The 20,307-nt window shown below is 34.9% G+C and overlaps 1 protein-coding gene and 1 long non-coding RNA gene across 21 annotated transcripts in view; one reads left to right on the plus strand and one right to left on the minus strand.

Moving 5' to 3' along the window:
* Positions 1–20,307, plus strand: part of LOC309872503 — an 857,896-nt gene that overhangs the window by 622,475 nt on the left and 215,114 nt on the right. The gene's annotated exons all lie outside the window — the stretch shown is intronic.
* Positions 1–20,307, minus strand: part of EHBP1 (EH domain binding protein 1) — a 348,209-nt gene that overhangs the window by 89,898 nt on the left and 238,004 nt on the right. For all 20 annotated transcript variants that reach the window (XM_082746615.1, XM_082746623.1, XM_082746631.1 and 17 more), the window contains 3 exons: positions 12,761–12,939; positions 12,113–12,161; positions 7,193–8,095 (listed from right to left, as the gene is read on the minus strand). In XM_082746615.1, coding sequence (XP_082602741.1) covers positions 7,193–8,095; positions 12,113–12,161; positions 12,761–12,939 — 1,131 coding nt within the window. The remainder of the gene's footprint in view (positions 1–7,192; positions 8,096–12,112; positions 12,162–12,760; positions 12,940–20,307) is intronic.

Below are 20,307 nucleotides of genomic sequence, written 5' to 3' on the forward strand. Positions count from 1 at the left end.
ATATCATCTTTACAATCCTATGGGCTCTAGGGATACCTTGGTGGCTCAGTCAGTTAAGTGTCTACATGGGGCTCCCTGCTCAGCAGAGAGTCATCTTCTCCTTCTCCCTCTGCACCTGCCTTTCCCCAGCTCGTGTTCTCTCTCTCAAATAAATAAATATAATCTTAAAAAAAAATCCTACTGGTTCTAAATTCCATGAGTCTACAGACATTTAGGGATTCCAGTTAGCTACACAGACAGTGAAAGACTGCTTTGGTCTTAAGAGCACACAGAAATAAACTTTTCTCTGATTATAAATACGATTCATATTTATTATAAAAATTTTAGAAAATACATAAAAGTAAAAAGAAAAGGAAAAATAATCAGTGGCATCATGTTCTCTGATTTCAAACTATATCACAAACCTACAGTAATCAAAACAGTATGGTACTGGCATAAAAGCAGACACATAGATCAAGAGAACAAAATAGAGAGCACAGAAATAAACCCAAGCATATATGGTCAATTAATTTACAACAAAGGAGCTAAAAATATACAATGGAGAAAGGACAGTCTCTTTAATAAATGGTGTTGGGAAAACCAGAGAGTCACATGCAAAAGAATAAAACCAGGTGCCTATTAACTCAAAATGGATTAAACACTTGAACAAAAAAATATCTGAAACCATAAAACTCTTAGAAGAAAACATAGTTGGTAAGCTTGACAACAGTCTTGGTGATGATTTTTTTGGATTTGACACCAAAAGCAAAGGCAACAAAGGCAAAAATAAACAAGTGGGACTACGTCAAAATAAAAAGTTTCTGCAGAGTCAGGGAAAATATCCACAAAACAAAAAGCTAGTCTAGTGAATTGGAGAAAACATATGCAAATCATGTATCTGGGAAGGGGTTAATATCCAAAATATATAAAGAACTCATATAACTCAATAGCAATCCAATTAAATAATAGGCAGAAGATTTAAATAGACTTCTTTCCCAAAAAAGACATACAAATGGCCACAGGTACACAAAAACATCTTAACATCACTAATTATCAAGGAAATGCAAATTAAAACCACAAGGAATTATTTCCTTGTACCTGTTAGAATGGCTATTATCAAAAAGACAAGGAATAACAAATGTTGGTGAGGATGTGGAGCACTGTTGGTGGGAATGTAAATTGATGCAGCCACTGTGGGAAATAGGATGGAAGGTCCTCAAAAAAATTAAAAATAGAACTACCATACGATCCAGAAAATTCCACTTTTGGGTATTTATCCAAAAAATGCAAAAAACTAACTCAAAAAAATGTATGCACCCCTATGTTCACTGCAGCATTATTAGTTTTTAAAAAGATTTTATTTATTCATTTGAGAGAGAGGGACAGAGCACAAGCAGGGGGAATGACAGAGGAAGAGGGAGAAGCAGGCTCCCTGCTGAGCAAGGAGCCTGATGCACAGCTCCATTCCAGGATCCTGAGATCATGACCTGGGCCAAAAGCAGTCACTTAACCAACTGAGCCATCCAGGTACCTCTATTATTATTATTTTTAAAGATTTTTTTATTTGAGAGAGAGAGAGGCCTTGCATGTATGCACACTCCTGGTGCTCAAGCTGGGGAGGAGCAGAAGGAGGGAATCCCCAGGCAGACTTCCTGCTGAGTACAGAGCCCATCCCACAACCCATGAGATCATGACCTGAGCCAAAACTAAGAGTCCAACACCCAGCCCACTGAGCCACCCAGGTGCCCTAACTGCAGCATTATTTACAATAGCCAAGGTACAGAAACAACCTAAGTGCCTACTGATGTATAAGTGGATACACACACGCACACACACACACACCCTACACTCTGTGGCACATTAATCAGCCATAAAAAAAAATGAAATCTTGCGATTTGTGGCATGTGCAGATCTTGAAGGCGTTAGGCTAAGTCAAATAAGACAAAGATGAATTGGTATTCATCTTTATCTTATTTCCATATATTTACCATATGATTTTACTTGTATGCAAAATCTAAAAAAAAAAAAAAGCAGAACCCCCTAAAACCCAAAAACCTAGCTCACAGATACAGAGACCAACTGGTAGTTGCCAGAGGCTGGGAGTAGGATGTGTATAAAATGGGTGAAGGGAGTCGAGAGGTATGCAATTCCAGTTATAAAATAAATAACTTATGGAGATATCATGTATGGCATGGCAACTATAGTTAGTAGCACTGCATTGCATATATGAAAGTTGCTAAGGCAGTAGATCTTAAATGTTCTGGTCACAAAAAAAATTTTATAACTATGTACAGTGATGGATGTTAACTAGGCTTACTGTGATGGTCATTTTACAATGTATACAAACATCAAATAATTGTTATATACCTGAAACTAATATAATATGTCAATTATACCTCAATAAAAAAGAATTATTTGAAAATAAAAAACAAAATAAAGATAATTAGCAATCTTGGTACCCAGCAATAATCACTGTAGAATCATGTTTTTTATTTTTCTTATTTTTCATTTTTTTAAAAGGTTTTATTTATTTATTTGACAGAGAGAAATCACAAGTAGATGGAGAGGCAGGCAGAGAGAGAGAAAGAGGGAAGCAGGCTCCCTGTCGAGCAGAGAGCCCGATGCGGGACTCGATCCCAGGACCCTGAGATCATGACCTGAGCCGAAGGCAGCGGCTTAACCCACTGAGCCACCCAGGCGCCCTTAGAATCATGTTTTTTAAACTTAACATTCTATTGTGAGAATATTCTCATGTAAGTATTTTAAAAATATTTTTAAACATAATATTTTATACTTTTACCCAGCATTCTATTATCATACTTTAACTTGCCTTATATTATTAGGTATTTATGTTGTTTATAATTTTTCACTATCATTAATAATGTTTTAACATCTTTGTTACAGGGGTGCCTGAGTGGCTCAAGTCAGTTAAGTGTCTGACTCTTGATTTGGGCGCAGGTCATGATCTCAGGTCATGAGATCAAGCCCCACACTGGGCTTTGCATAGGCATGCAGCCTGCTTAAGATTCTCTCCCTCACCCTCTGCCATTCCCACCCTCCTCCCAACCTCCCGCTCTCTCTCTCTCTCTCAAAAAAAAAAAAAAAAAAAAACAACAAAACTTTATACATAAATTCTTGTATACAATTCTGATTATCCTAGGGAAAATAGTTCCTGGAGGTAGAATCTAATGAGATGAACATTTTTAAGGGACTTGATGTACATTGCTAAATTTCCCTTCAGTAAATTTGACTATTTTACGTCTGGGCTGATTATCTTTAGTGCTATTATGTTGAAGAGATAGTATGAATATATAGCTTAGGAGCACAGACTCTGGAGTCAGAAAACACTGGTTTTGAATTCAAACTTTAACACTTATTAAGTCACCTTAGGCAACTCTGTAAAGCCCAGTCTTCCCATATATTAAATAGAATTTAACCACTTACCTCATGGGTTATAAAGTTTAAGAGAGATATGTGTAAGATATATAAAGGTCATCATATGTATTAGCCACTCAAATGAGCAACATTATGAATTTCAATGCTATACAGCCATATTAGATCATCAAATTTCCTCTAATTTAATGTCATTAGTTACTAGACATATTATTTTATGAATGACTAAGAAAGAATAAACACTGTCAAACTCTAACATACTATCTATTATAAGTAGGATCTTGATTTCAGAGAAGTTAAAATGTAAAAAGATGCATATCTTTGCACTGATGAAACGGTGTGTGTAAAAGAAAAACAGATTTTTTTTATTATTCAAATTTAGATGCTAAAATTGTCCAATTTTAAAAACCTATGAAATATTGTAGTCACATTACAATTTTTTGTATCAGGCAGTACTTCTGACAAAAAAAATAAAAAATAACAAACTTTTAACTTTACCCTAAACAAAATACTGACCATTAAATCAAGGGACAATAAACAAACATATATGAAGTTGTAAATAGATACTGCCTCTATTTTTTTTTTTTTTTAAGATTTTATTTACTTATTTGACAGTGAAAAACACAGTGAGAGAGGGAACACAAGCCAGGAGTTGGGGGAGAGTGAGAAGCAGGCTTCCTGCCAAGCAGGGAGCCTGATGCAAGGCTTGATCCCAAGACCCTGAGATCATGACCTGAGCCGAAGGCAGAGGCTTAACCCACAGAGCCACCCAGGCACCCCTAAGATGTGAGAGAGTTTTAGAGCTAAAAAGACTCTTAGAGATTATTTCATTTAACATATGTGGAAAATCAGATTTAAAATATTTAAATGGCTAATTAACATGTCACACTGGTAATTATTAGCAGAGTCAAGATGAGAATCCAGATGTACTGATTCCCAGTCTGGAGTATTTTTAATTTTTAAACATTAATCAATTTCTAGATTTAGCTAAATACATTTACCTTACAAATCTGGGTTATAAGAAAGATCTGTCTTGGGTAATACTTAGAAATTAGGCTCACCAAATTCTGCAGTTGTTAATCCCTAGATGTTTCTTTCTTTTTCTCTTTCTTTCTTTTTCTCTTTCTTTCTTTTCTTCCTTTCTTTCTTTCCCTCTTTCTTTCTTTCTTTTTTAAAGATTTTATTTACTCATTTGAGGGAGAGACAGAGAGAGAGAGCACAAGCTGGAGGGAAGGGTCAGAGAGAGAGGGAGAAGCAGGCTCCCCACTGAGCAGGGAGCCCGACAGGAGGCTTCATCCCAGGATGGATCCCAGAAATGATCCCAGAAGATGCTTAACCAACTGAGCCACCCAGGAGCCCCACTAGATATTTCTCAATTATTTACTATGTATGCTGTATCTGATCACTTGAAAGCTTTTTTGTACTAAAAGTTATGTACTTAGAACCTTTGACTTGAGATTTTTGACTAGAAGAACAGTGGCTTGCTTTGTTAGCTACTCTATTTCCTTGATTCAAAGATGTGTATGTTTTCTTAACACCTCTGAAAACTTAAAATTGATGGCATCTTATAATCTGTGCCAGCCAGGTGGTAGTCAAGATAGCCATCAATGCCTACCTATGCATGTGTTTGTTATTTCAGGTGACAAGACTTCAATCCCTTGATGTTTCAGTCAACAACCACTTGAGTAGTATTTAAAAATGGAATATAACTCCAGGTTATTATCTGAAAATCTTATTTTGGGATCTTCTGATAAGGTCAAGAAAGTGCTATTATCAATGAGTATTACTGAAAAGAAAACCCCAGAGACAACTGTAAAGAAATCTGGTGCAATTCAGAGGTCTCAAATTTTTTGATCTCAGAATCCCTACATGTGCTTAAAAATTATTGAGGATCTTAAAAAGCTTTTGTTTATGTGGGTTATATCTACTTATACCTATCATTTTGGAAATTAAAACTGAGAAGTGTTGGAAATATTTATTCATTCCTTTAGAAATAAGTATAATGAGGTGCCTGGGTGGCTCAGTTGGTTAATCCTCTGCCCTCTGAGGATTATGATCTCGGGGTCCTGGGATTGAGACCGTGTCTGGCTCAGGCCTCAGCAGGGAGTCTGCTTTTCCCTCTGTCTCCATGCACCTCCCCCCCAATTGCTCTCTCTCTCTCTCTCTCTCTCAAATAAATAAAATTCTTAAAAAAAAAAAAAAGAACTATAATAAACCCATTAGATGTTAACATTCTAACAAAAAATAATACTTAATGGGGCGCCTGGGTGGCTCAGTGGGTTAAAGCCTCTGCCTTCGGCTCAGATCATGATCCCAGGTTACTGAAATCGAGCCCTGCGTCGGGCTCCCTGCTCTGCAGGAAGCCTGCTTCCTCCCCTCTCTCTCTCTCTCTGCCTGCCTCTCTGCCTACTTGTGATTTCTCTCTCTCTGTCAAATGAATAAAAAAATAATAATAATACTTAAAAAAAAAATAAGTGAGAATGGCATTATTTTATATTTTTTGGAAATCTCTTTTATGTCTGGCTCAATAGCAGGGGGCTGGATTCTCATATCTACATTTTTTTAAAAGAGTATTTATTTATTTGAGAGAGAGAGAGAGAGAAACAGAGCACAAGGTGGGGGCAGGGGAGGGTCAGGGTCAGAGGGAGAAGTAGACTCCCTGCTGAGGAGGAAGCTTGATGTGGGGCTCGGTCCTAGGACCCCAGGATCACGACCTGAGCCAAAGGCAGATGCCCAACCAACTGAGCCACCCAGGCTCCCCTCATATCTACGTTTATATTCAATCTTTTGAGATATCACAAATCGTGTGGCCTCCAGAAAACACCACTGTATAGCTGTGAGAGAATGAAAGTGAAAAAGGTAAATAATGTTCTATTATTATTATGAAAGTAGTTTCAACTTTGGGGGCCTCTGAAAGAGGTTAGGAGAGCCTCAGAGGTCTCCAGATCATACTTTGGGAATCACTGCTATAACATCATGCTTCTGATGGCACAGAGCACAACACTGTGTGGAAAACCAGGAAAAATTCCAAATCAAAAAGAAGAGTTGGATTTCAAATTCTAATTCTAAATCAGTTATATCTTAACCAATTTACTTTACTTAAACTTTTTTATGTTTACATCAGAGTGTTACATGATTAAAAAATCTATGCTTGAATAAGTCTAAAAGAATTCATTCAATAGGTATAAAATAAAAATTGTATGTGATAAGAAAACGATTTATCATAGTTTACTGGCAATGTTTTTCTTTCTTTTGGTACATAAAATAATGGTATGTCTTATAATTGATGGTGCCAGAGATTCAATTAAATATAGCAAATATTATAAGGTCAAATTTGTCTCATATTCCCCTTATAGGGAGGAATCTGGATGTTACTGGAGTTTTTAACCACAAGTAACAATGGAACTGAAAACACCAATTACAATGCAATTAAAATGTTTGAAGAAAATACTTTAAATGGGAAATATTTAATTTAGCATTACACATTTTCAGAATGATACTCCTAGTAAATGGAATAGTGAAATATCTTTGACTTATTCTCACAGTGAAATGTTCTGTTTTTATAGGTAAATAAAATTTTGATTTGAAAAGCTGACACTACTCTTTAATCTTCAAATTTGTATTTATTTGTAGGCTTAAAATAGTATATCATAAACTTTAAATGAAGTGCAGGTATAGTGTAGATTTTTCTATAATGGTTAATTACATTTCACCTTTAATCATCTGTAGCATTTGAAAGTGCTCTATGAACACAAAAAACCCAAAAATATTCAGAATAACTATTTACTAAATATAGTACTCATCATTCTAACTCACTTACCTGGACTGTTTTTGTGGAATGATCTGCATGATTTAAAGTGGTTCTATCAGTATCTGGATCAGACTCTGTCTGCCTCAGGGAAGTACGTTTTTTCTTTGTAAGGTCTGCATCTCTATTGTATGAGTATCCAAGTTTGGAAGTAGGAGAAAAACTTGGTTTTTTGATCGGTGATTCAGGATCTGATCTGTACTCTAAGGGTCTAGAATTCTCTAATTTTTCTTTTTCCAAGTTATTACTGATATCTAGAGTCTGAAGCTTTTGTTCCTCTGTCTCCTCACAAATAAAGGGTGGAGAGACATCCTTCTTCTTATCACTGACATATAAGTCACTTAATTCTAAAGTCTCAGCTTTCAGTGGTCTCTTCTTGCCTAACAGAACTTGTGCGTGGGTCGAATCTATACTGTAACATATTCCAGGGTCATCGGATCCTGAAGTCCTTCCAGAGCTCTGCTGGGACTTTTGGGGTTCTGTGTCACTTTTAGTCCTGCGACAGTAAGGGGAGGCTGTGCTTGGACTAAGATGATCATCAGGAGTCTGATGTTCACTTTCTGACTCTCCAACCCCACTATCATTTACAAATACAGAGTCGTCTTGTGATAAGAAGTCCACCGCTCCGCTGGTAGGTTGCTGCAGTTCAGGTTCCCGTTTCAGATCACTAAGCTCAGCATAAAATTTTTCCTGATCAACAGAACTGTTTGTATCTGTTTCATAGTTTCCAACTTTATATGTGCTTTTACTGCTGTTCTCCTCTATCTGGACAACATTCAGTTCTTGGCCACTGAAATGTGCCCTGATTTGATAGAGGTAAGTCATAACAGTCAGTTTGTCAGGAATTGCTAATAAAACCATATCAGAAGGTTCCAACAACCGGGAAATTCCTATGCTGGCAAATCCATCATATGCCTTCAAAGAAAGGAAAAACAAAGATATATTGAATAGTTCAAACAATCCATGCACTTTAAAAACAGCAGAAGAATAGATATTAGTTAGACATATTGTGGGGAATGTTACTGAATCATTATGCTGCATACCTAGAACTAATATAATGTTATGTGTTAATTATACTTCAATAAAAAAAGTTAAAAAATAAAGTTTAGTTCTCATTTTAAAAAAAAGCAAAATTTTAATGGATTTTGTTGTTGTTGTTGGAGGGCATACTCTGTTACTGATATAACTGATACAAAAACAGAACAAAATTCCATGTCAGAAATTTGTAAAAGTAGGGTAGGTACAAGAAAAAGTTTCTTAATTGATAACAATTGAAATGCTCTTTTCTAATAAAGAACATAAGCAAAATTTAGAATTAAAACAAAAAAACTTAGAATCAATTTTTATAAGGAACTAAGGTATAAAGAAATAATAATCTGGAGTTTTATCATTCCTATCAACATCTCTTTAACATGTTCATATAACTGCAATGATTTGTGAAGAAAAAGGATAGCTACATATCCCCAAAGACCTAATCCTAGATTACCTAGTATAAAATACAAATTATTTAAGCCTAGAAATGTAGACACATTTTCTAAATGCCCAATTAAGACTGATTTTCATAATGATAAGAGTGACTGCATTTTCACTTCATCCATTTTGGAAAGAATGAAATGTTTTGAGTAGTACAACTTAGTTGAGAATGTGAGACTGCATTGTATTATTTTTGTTAGCCTTTAAATGACGGTGGCACATCAGGTTTTTCTAGTTTTGAAGAATCAAAGCTGTTTCTCAATTTACAATTAATTATTACTATCCTGAACTAACCCTTTAAAACAGCACTGTGTTGCTAGGAAGCATTAAAAATACAGTTAAAGGTTCAGATATACCCTCTAAAAATATACAGACCTTCTAGTTGTATTCTCACTTTGGAATATAAAATGTCTGCCTTTGTAACAGCCTAGATATAGGATCATAACTCAAAGTTTTTCTTAAAAGAAAGGCTAGGGAATTACGTAACAATTTAGAAGGAATTACTCTTTTGCACTTACATGTTAAAGTGCATTTTTACCTTTGAATTTAATCCTTGTCTCATATTCTTCCTGTAGTTTAGTAAATGTTGTGGAAGAAGTAAGAAAGAAAATGAAAAATAAATTGCAATATTAAAACCTCTTCAATTTTCACAGCACTGTTTCATAATATAGGTACCTCAAAATATTTACTCAAGAGAATGGCTCAGTGGTGTGCATGTTTAGGCCTGTTTGTTATTTTACATGTTTTAGGAAAATTAAAGTCATTTTCCTCCTCATGTGTCTTGACAACTTGATTGACAGACATCAATTGCAGACCATCAAGAAAAGCACCACAGGCAGTATTCTAAACATTTCCCAATTATCTAAAACACTGACATACTGGTTAAGATCATATGTCACAGGTAAATACCTTTTTTATTTAGCACTTTTTACAGACCTAGGAAAATGATTAGCTTCCTTGTGGGGAATCTCCTGCTAATGTTTTGCTTCATGTAGCAATTCATTTTATGCACACTAACTGCTCTTAAAAAAAATTTTTTTTTTAAAACAAACCGGGTTTCTTGTAAGCGAGGTCAAGATTTTATGAAGGGATTTTCCCATAGGTTAACCTCTTTTCCTGTGGTAAATCACCTGTCTTTTTAGCTGTTTGTGTGTGGAGAAAAAGAAGAGGTCTTTCAAAGAAAATTGTCTTATTCATTCCTAGATGTTATTTAATTGGTAAGGAGGAGTCACTGCCAGTTATGTTATGCATCTGCATGGAACTTAAGACACAGGCATTGTTTCTCTCGCTGCTTTAAGTCCAATCAAGGGCAGACGGGGTTATCGGGAAGAACTGTATGAAGCCGGAAATAAACCTGCAGGTAGCAACTGATACTCAACTTAGATATCAGGTAGGAAGTTGCGAAGTGATGAAAAGGAAAGATTGTATAACAATTATTTATTCAACTGTTCAATGAATAGGATCATCTAAATTAAAACCCTTTTAAAAAGCCATAAGTATCTGCCTTGGAAGATCTGAGAAAAAATTTAATAGGATATTCTTCTCCACATAGCAATACGTAAACCCAAGACATGCTTATCGTTATTACTGAAAAAATAATGTGAAGTGTGACCTAAGCTTTAAGGCAAATCTCCTGACTCTTAAAAATACACAGCTGGGTACAATCAACAACGTTTCCTTTTCAAAATTTCAAACAGTAATTTAAAAAGCTTCACTTTATAAAAATAATAATGGTTTATTTTATAACACTTTTGTCTGCATTTAAATTAGCTTAGTATTTTATTCAAATGCAATGCAGGCATATAACTACCATATCTGAAGATATAATTTAATTGATGAAAAAACAGGCATTTCACTTTGACAGATACAAGCTCTCCAAAATTATCCAAAAAATAATTCATGAGAATGACTTACTCTTAGCATGCCCACCATAGATGTGATTTATATAAAGAAAAATATCCTGATGTTTTAAGATTACCTTTTTTGATGGAATATTTCAGTAAAAAAACTGACAGTTTTAAAATGTATTTCTCTAGGCCAGCATCATGCATTTGTAAAGAAAAAGGGTTTTCTAATGACAATGCAAATTTTTGGGTTCAGAGAGCAATAAAAGTAAAAAATTTGTTGACTTAAATTCTCATCTGCTAACTGAACTTCTATCAAGGTTCCCTTTATAGATTTTTTAAACACTGGTGGTTTTAATTATCTAATTTAAAGTAGAATGAAAACATTAGTCTAGACCAGAGGTTATTGAACACTTTGTTCCCTGAACCCTTTTGGTAATGAACCCCTTCTCAGAACAATCCTTTATGTTTTTAAAACACACAGGATTACAGAAGAAACCAATTATATGAAAAATAAAACTATAAAAAATATTAGTAAAATTGAATTTGAGAAACAGCAAGACATGTGCTTTTTATGACTGTATTAACAACTGTAATTCTGAAGAAGTGATTAGCTTAAAAGATAGGTGAAGATATTACAACTGCAATGTGATATTAAAATATCTAAAATTCTCAAGGTGATAAAGTCTCAGGAATGGCTAACTTTATAGTGGTAAGTTGCCTAAATTCATAATTGAAGAAATACTAAATTTCATTTAAAGAATTAAGAAAATAAAACCCATTTTCCCCCCTATTCAGGTTCAAGAACCACCTGGATTCTATCCATACCTTCCAGATTCAGAACTCCTATTCCAAAACAACATATTTCATGAACTTTTCAGTTGAAGAATTCAATGTAACATAAAACACATTGAGTACCTACTATATGCTGAGTTAGTGCTTCTCTCCTTTCTCATGTCACAGTGCACATACATGACTATAATATTGTACTGTACACTGGGGTAAATAGCAAGTTAGCCTGTGGCCACAGTCAGCTGGCCCAAGGGCTTCTGGCAACTCAGCCCCACACAGCTACCCAGAAGTCTAAAAGGATCAATATTCCTAACTGGAAAGCTCTGACCTCAATATGCTAATTAATTTTGTGGAAAAACTGTACAGTCTATCAGAAAGTGAAAAAAAAAAAAGAGAAAAGAAAAAAAGAACCCAATGTTCATATCCTTTTGCTTCTAGGAACATATGCATTCTTTCTTGCATACCCATTATGCTCCTGCGCTCATCCCTTCCCAACAGATTTTTCTAAACTCATAATCATTTATGGTGTAACAGCTTTGGGTGCACTTTTTAAAAGCTAAATCTTGACTAAAAGCAATATACTGTAATAAATATTTAACATTTAATGAAGTCCACACACATATTAAAATCTGATGCCAGTCTGGCACTTGTGATCTTTAAAGGTTATGACAACTTAGAGTAAACCATGCATCCTATTTGAACTTCAGGAAGCAGACAACCTTCTGTGACAACCTCAGAAAACCACCTCAGTTTCCCCAAATTAACAAAAGCCACATAGGAGTTGAATTTGAAACTATGTATATTTTCCCTTGGCAATTCTTACCTTTTTGTTGTTCTCTTTAATATCTTGAGGATTCAGAGACTTGTAGTCACTGAGGGAGAAAATGGCACAGTAGGTACATACAGTATTTGATAAAAACAGCTATTTTTAAAACAAACTGAATCTAAAAATTTGACATTCTATAATACCAAAGAGTAACTAGCAATTTCATAGCAATTCAATCAACAAAACTAATAGTGTGGAAAATTAAGGAAATAAATACATAAATAAATAAATAAAAACAGTGATTACATGTTTCATTGCCTGAAGCATTCCATCTAAAAGAGAAGTTAAGGCAGGGCACCAGAGACCAGTCTTGACAACCAAATTTACCATGAGGTAATCCCTTGTTGTCAATGTACAAAGAGCTAACGGCTTATTTGTCTCATCTCATTTTAACAGCCACACAATTTTCATAATAATTTGAAGTCAGTTCTTTGTATGAGATTAAGAGGGAATTTTTTTTTTTTTTAGAGAGAAAGACTGGTTTTAGGCGTTCAGAAGGGAGAACTTTTCTTTCCTCAAAAACAAAGGTATGGGTAATAAACATAAAAAGTCAACTATTTCAGGACACATGATAAGAAATTATGTTTAAAAAAAAAACTATTATTTACAAAATATTTCTAGGGAATGGAAAATGTTTCTACTTACATTAAATCTGGTCTAAAGTGGTGTAATATTGCACAAAAAGATAAACCATTTCTCCACGATGTAGTAAAATTGGTGATTTTCACTCCCCGATAGTTTTTTGTAACTTCTTTGCACCATACAAGCAATGACTGACTAGCATTTGGCTTTCGCCCCAAAACAGGACTTGGGATAGGACTCGGCTAGAAAAAAGAAAAAGAAAAAAACACTAAAATAATTTAATGGAAGATGAAAATTAACATTAATTGACCTAACGAGATCATTTAAACTCTTTGATGTCAGTTTAGGTCCTTCAAAACTGTCAATTCAAGACAACTGTAACCTCCAAGAAGGAGACATGAATCTTAAGTTATTATCTTCAGTTTTAGCCTATGGCATTTGCCTGACAAGGATGTAGATATGCAAGATTTTAAACTCATACATAAGAACAAGCCAAGAGCTATACTGATGGGGAAACATTATATTAAAGTATTTAAATACTTAAATCTGAGTATCTGTGTAACTCTTATACCCTAAGAAATTTTCCTCAAATATAATCATGTACAAATATAGTTCCTTTCTGACTAGATTAAAAATAATATATTTTGAAGTCTAACTGTAGCACAAATTGTTAGAGTGTGCTAGTGTGTGTTAGATCAAAATCCTAGTTTTTAAAAAATGCAGTGATCATGCATTTTAGATGGCACAATGATAATCATACTCAGACATTTCTTATCTAAATTTAATGATGGCAAAACACATCTAGAGTTATTAGCACCAGTCAGGTATTGGTGGCAATACCAAACGACAGTATGTAATTTGGATTTGCTCAAAATATCTTTCAATTATCACTGAGAGCTACTTTTGTAGGTCAGATAAGGGCATGGGTGTGTTAAATCTAACCATATTCTTTGGTTTCCCCCTTGTTCATATACTTAAAACAGTGATGACAAAACAAATAAACAAACAAACAAACAAACAAAAACCCAAATTAATAAGACTTTTATCTTAAACTTTCATTATTCTTAAAAACACATCACTTTCTTTTACTGAATAACAATCACATTTTGAGCACAACTCAAAACCATTAAGAAAACTAAAACTGCTAATATGTTTCTGGATTTTAAATTTTGCTATCAGTTAAAAGTATTGACTATAACCATAAAATAGAGGTGAAAGGGGAATGATTATTTGACTCTAATATCACTTAAGTTTAACAAGCAAACCATTCTTGCCACACAGCTTACTTAAGAAAGACCAATGATGCCCCCACTTGACAAAAACATGTTAGTGCCAAATAATTAAAAACATCAACTCCATGTAATTGTGATTATGCACTCACTGTTCCTGTGAAAAAACTCTAAGACACCAAGGATGTAATTTCTTAATTTTTAATCAATCATCAGATTAACAAACTATTATATAAACAAACATGAATCTTGCAAAGTGCTGTTCTTTAAGTAATCACCTATACTAAGTAAATGTTGAAAAAGTCACAGGCCATTAAATTCAATAAATTTGGATCACTTCTACTTAATATGAAGTGGGTAAAAATGGAATTCCCTATGTAATGAGCTGTTTACTTTATAATAAGTAGATATTTTAACCATATCAATTTGACATGTATAGAAAGGAAGTATTAAATATCTTTTCAACTAATGGTGACTTTCCACTATGATTTTCAAATTGTTCTGGCTACTTAACCTGGAAGTGGAATGGAGAATGGTCTATGGATGAGGCAGGGGATCAAAGAACTGGACACAAACATATTTTTTTCCTTAGACTTCCTATTATTTAAAGGATTGTCTTTAATAAAATGTTTTTCTTCATCAAACTATATTACTAAGGTACTGATTCATTCCAAGTATGAATAATAAGTACATGAGACAGATAATCTGCAACTACCATTATACTGATTCATTCCAGTTATCAGTAGCATATAGACAGGTAATGTACAGAAGTCATTACCACCATTTAGAGTGGCTTTCTGTACTTAAGAAATAGGGAAAATATGCCACGTCATTATGATTAAGAATATACCCTTGTTTCTAAGAAGGCTCAATATGAAAAGCCTAGAAGAACTAAAACTAAACTTTGGATTTACCCCAACATAAAACCCTTGACTTAAAAAGATCTTACAGGGATGCTTATTGCTTTGCCAAAGCAAAAGAAGTCCTTTGTAAATGAAGAAACTTGATAAAAATACAAGCCCTATAAATGGTCATGTTGGTTGCAGAGAAAGAAGACTGAAGTAGAACCATCATACAATAAATCATCCACTTCAGGACAGCTCGTCTTTCATCTAGTATTTTGCAGAGGGTCATAAAGAAAGAAGCAGTTAAATAATTTCAGAGTCTTTAGGATATTAATGAATGTAATCGCTTGTTTCTTGCTATAGCTGGCTCCTGGTGTGGCAGGTTACTGTACTTCTCTATGTCTCCGTTTCTTCATCATTAAAATGGGGATTGCAATGGCACCTATCTCATGGTGTCACTGCAGTAACAGGACAGTCTCCCCATCCTTCCACCCATTATTGCTCATTACCACCCTCCCTTGATCACACTGAACTATAGTAAGCTTTCTGCTGTGCTGTTCTTAAGATACCCAAGACATGGTCCCACCTTAGCGCCTTTATACAGATTGTTCCATTTGCCCGCTCTCCTGTCAGATATCTGCATGGTTAGCTCCAACGCAACCATCTTCATTATGCCTATTCTAACTATCCTATTTAATAATGCAACTCATCTCCATCATTCAACCTCAGTGACACACTCCTCACTACCTTACCTTGCTCTTCTCTTTCCATAGTACTTACCATCTTCTTATCGTCTATATAGTTTCTTGGTTATTACAAAAATATGCTTATTGGTCATGCTTACTGCTTATTACTTTATCCATTCTCACCAAATAAAAGGGCTATGAAGATATGGATCTTAGTTTATTAACTTATCCCAAGTGTCCATAGATCCTGGCACATAGCAGGCACTCAATTAATACTGTTAAATAAATACTTGGCACAATGTACAGCACATAGAAACAACTCATTAAATGGTAATGGCATTTATTATTACTACAACCAATACACCACCAGCATTTGAATTCCCATCTTTAAGGGTCTTTTGGAAACTTCAAAGGCCATGAATTTCTTCAAGATTAGTTAAAAATACTGTTGCAAACAAAGTTTTAATTAGAAGACAGTCCTGACACTTTATGTGCAAAATGGGGCCCTTGGAATTATTGGCAATGTATGTTTCTATGGGTTTGATGAAAAAAGCAGCTCTGAATGACTGTAATTTAGTGCTTTCCAAAGAAAGGAAGATACCAAAATCTGACCATTAATGGTAGAACCAAACTTTCAGATATTGGAACAACTCTTTAAAAGTCCTTTCTTGGGACGCCTGGGTGGCTCAGTGAGTTAAAGCCTCTGCCTTTGGCTCAGGTCATGATCCCAGGGTCCTGGGATTGAGCCCCACACATCGGGGCTCTCTGCTCAGTGGGGAGCCTGCCTTCCCCGCCCCCCTCTCTGACTGCCTCTCTGCCCACTTGTGATCTATGGCTGTCCAATAAATAAATAAATAAAATCTTTAAAAAAAAAAGGTTCTTTCTTCTATTTTTGCAGTGACTGGTTATATGAGAAGGTATTTTTATTTACCACACTGGGAAAATAAACCACAGATATTACAGTTATCTTTTTTATGCACCAAGAGAGGAAATTTCTAATGACCATTTCTACTTATAATTATGGGCAGATTAATCAGAATCTGATTTTGATTAACTTATCTGCTTAACTAGGTAATCCTTCCAGTTCTTTCTCCATCAAGCTACTCTACGGATGATATTGTACCAATCTTAACTTAACCAAGAACTACAATTCAATGTCAATCAGAGCCAGTTTGAAGTGCTGACAGGAAAGATGAAATAGGACTTGAAACTACTGTTTGACTTAATAGTTCTATTATCTAGTATAGATAATTTTAACGTATTGTTTCTTTTAACATGGCATTTTACACATTAAAGGTAGTAAGGCCACCTAGTTATTCTTGCTGTCAATGGCAATAGGATTGGTTTTAGAAAACCTAGTCAATAACTTGTTAGAAAATTTCCTAAATTTTAACAGCTGCAAGAAATCTCAATTCCATTTTTTTCTGTTCTACCCCTCTCACTTTAGTTGCTTTCTCTTTGCTCTTTCCCCTTCTTCCACTGAAAGAAGCACATATATATTCCTTTAGGTACTGCTCTAAATAGTTTTCTCTTTCCACACTTTGAGCTGATTCACTCCCAGGATTTCAACTATCACTTCCATGCAGATGATTCCCAAATATACATTTATAGTTCAAACTATCTCAAGTTGACATTTCCAGCTGGCCGTCCTTCCTGCCATATAAAATTCAAACTCAATATGTTCAAAACCATAATTATAATCTTTCCTTACAACCTGCTTCATTTTCACTATGTTTACAAATGATACTACTATTGTCCCAATTGTCTAGACTTTCAATCTCAGACTCAACTTTGACCTCTTCCTTCCCCTACTATCCTTTATTAATTAATCCATGGGAATTTTTTATCCTATTGTTGTAATCTATCTTCTTTTGCATAGCTATTGCAAAATCTTCCTTCTTCCAAATTCTCCCTTATCTGATTCACTGCCATACCAACAATCTTAAAAGCACAGGAGGTCAAAGCCTCTCATGACTTTAAACATATAAAATGATGTCAAAATACTTCTGAGCAAAGAATCCCAAATCTTTTTTTAATATATCTGCTCTCCAGGAATGATTCACCATTCTCTAGAATTATTATGCTTTCCTCCCTAGCCCCAGCTCCCCCACTTCCTGTCTGATTGTACAGACTGTCACCTCACTTGGAGTATCTTCTGTCCCTACAATTACATTCTACTTTCAAGATTATGTACAGCTGTCATCTTGCACATGAACTCTCTTTCCGACTCCATTTAGTAGGAATTTTCTATATTTCTTTGACTCTCATATAGAATTTTTACTATGTGTTATTTCTTCTATCCACAAAAAGACTTATTAATTTTTCATTAATCTATGTTCTGAGCATTTACTACATCCCACAAACAATGGTAAAAACCTTACATGGGTTAGCTCATTAAATCCTCATAACTCCTTTGAGGTAAGTGCTATTACTTCCAATTTTAATTAAGGAAACTGAAGTTACACAGCTAGAAAGTGAAGGAGTGAGAATCTATACCAAGGTGTTCCCACTCCAGAGCCTGTGCTCTTCAGCAACATGCATTTCACATTTCAAGATAATATAGTTTTAGGACCTCAACAGAAACTATAAATATATATCTTGAGAAGTTGCCTTAGTCAACTTCTTAGATGACTGACTGCCCTGTGTATATTAAATTGATTTCAAAAAGGCAATTAATGCAAACACTTTAAACTCTAGGAGTATTTAGTTAATAAAACCCTATCCATTCTTTGGATTTTAGATTTTTGGTTGGAACTAGAACTAGAACTAAGTAAGTCCAGAGCAGTGAAATGTACACTAGCATTGCTAGAATTATAAGACATTTTGGTCTCCCTACAGCTGATTCTGGGAGCCTTCCCCCAATTACTACAAATTTTTTAAAATTTATTTATTTGAGAGAGATAGAGAGAAAGTGAGAGAGAGCAAGTGAGGGAGTGTGCAAGTAGGGAGAGGGGCAGCAGAGAGCATCTACAAGCAGACTCCCAGCTGAGACAGGATCCAAAGCAGGCCTTGGATCTCACAACCCAAGAGATTATGAACTGAGAGTTAGATGCTCAACTGACTAAACCATCCAGGCACTCCCAATTATTATAAATTTCTGAAAACAACTGAGGAATCTGTGAATAAATCTTAATATTTGGTGAGCCCAAAACAATAGCAGTGGTAAAAATAAGAACACTTGTATTGTACTATTTATTCTTTTTCAAAGTATTTTCATTTAAATAATTTCATTTTATTTACATAGTAAAATTGAGTTAAGTTTTGTTATTTTACTACTTAGACAATTAGATAGATTATGCTATAGTTAATAATAGGAGGAACTGGGCGCCTGGGTGGCTCAGTGGGTTAAGCCGCTGCCTTCGGCTCGGGTCATGATCTCAGGGTCCTGGGATTGAGTCCCGCATCGGGCTCTCTGCTCAGCAGGGAGCCTGCTTCCTTCTCTCTCTCTCTGCCTGCCTCTCAGTGTACTTGTAATTTCTCTCTGTCAAATAAATAAATAAAATCTTTAAAAAAAATAATAGGAGGAACTTCTGCAGGTAATTTATTAGAATGAATATGAAAATTTAAGGAAACTGCTGGATAAAACAAAAAACAGTGTACAAAAACCAAATGCATTCCTATATACCAAAAAAGCAGTTAGAAATTTAAATTTTTAAGACTATTCATGGTGGCAAATAAAACAAGTACTAAGGAATAAATCTATAAATAATGCACATGAGTGTTATTAAATAACTATCAAACTTTACTGTGAGAAAATAAAGAAGTCTTAAAAGAGAGGATGAAATAGGGCGCCTGGGTGGCTCAGTGGTTAAGCCGCTGCCTTCGGCTCAGGTCATGATCTCAGGGTCCTGGGATCAAGTCCCGCATCGGGCTCTCTGCTCAGCAGGGAGCCTGCTTCCTCCTCTCTCTCTCTCTCTGCCTGCCTCTCTGCCTACTTGTGATTTCTCTCTGTCAAATAAATAAATAAAATCTTTAAAAAAAAAAAAAGAGAGGATGAAATATACCATATCCATGGATTATAAGACACAGCTGTAAAGATAATGATTATTTCTAGAGAGAAAGGGTTAAGTAAAAGACCTAAGTCCTTCATGAGGAAATGACCTCAAGTTTACCTTCTAGCAATGTTCCCACAGAAATATATTGGATTAGATCAATGTGAAAGGTCAAGTTTGTTACCAGGCAACATTATTTATTGTAAAAATGACCCTCGCTTGGTGGACTTGGAAACTTGTCAATAAACTATAAATGGCTGTAGCTTCCCTGTGCAATTCTTGTACTCAAGTGTGTCCCTTGAGAGATCTAACAGTGATATGTATAGGCTATTACAAGAATGTATATCTTATAAATCATAGTGGTTCATGCTTCCCATCTTACAACTGGACAGTTCATGGGGAGCTGAATTAGAGAAAAGCAGATCTGATGCTATAATGCTAATGTATTTCCTGTCCTTCTATAAAGCTAAGTAACCTAGTGCCAAATTATTTTATATATACACACATGCAGGGCTTATATTCAGAATGAAAATTTGCTCTATCACATTAGTATTCAAAGAACTGCACAAGGCACTACTATACAATTCTCCCCAGAAAGGTTAAAATAAAAACTTTCAATTAAAATGAAATTAAAATTTTAATGAAATTAAAAATACCAAGTGTTGACAAGGATGTGGAGCAAAGGGAGCTTATACAGAGCTGATGGGAAAATTCTGGCATCATCTATTATGGTAAATCTGAAGATGTGCATATGCTATGACCCAGCAATCCTGGGTTTATAACCTACAGAAATTCATGCTTACACAAGATAGAACACATGTTCAAAAAAGTTTTGACAGCAACACTGTTTACAACTTC

This window comes from Mustela nivalis (genome assembly GCF_964662115.1).
Source record: "Mustela nivalis genome assembly, chromosome: 8".
Lineage (NCBI taxonomy): Eukaryota > Metazoa > Chordata > Mammalia > Carnivora > Mustelidae > Mustela > Mustela nivalis.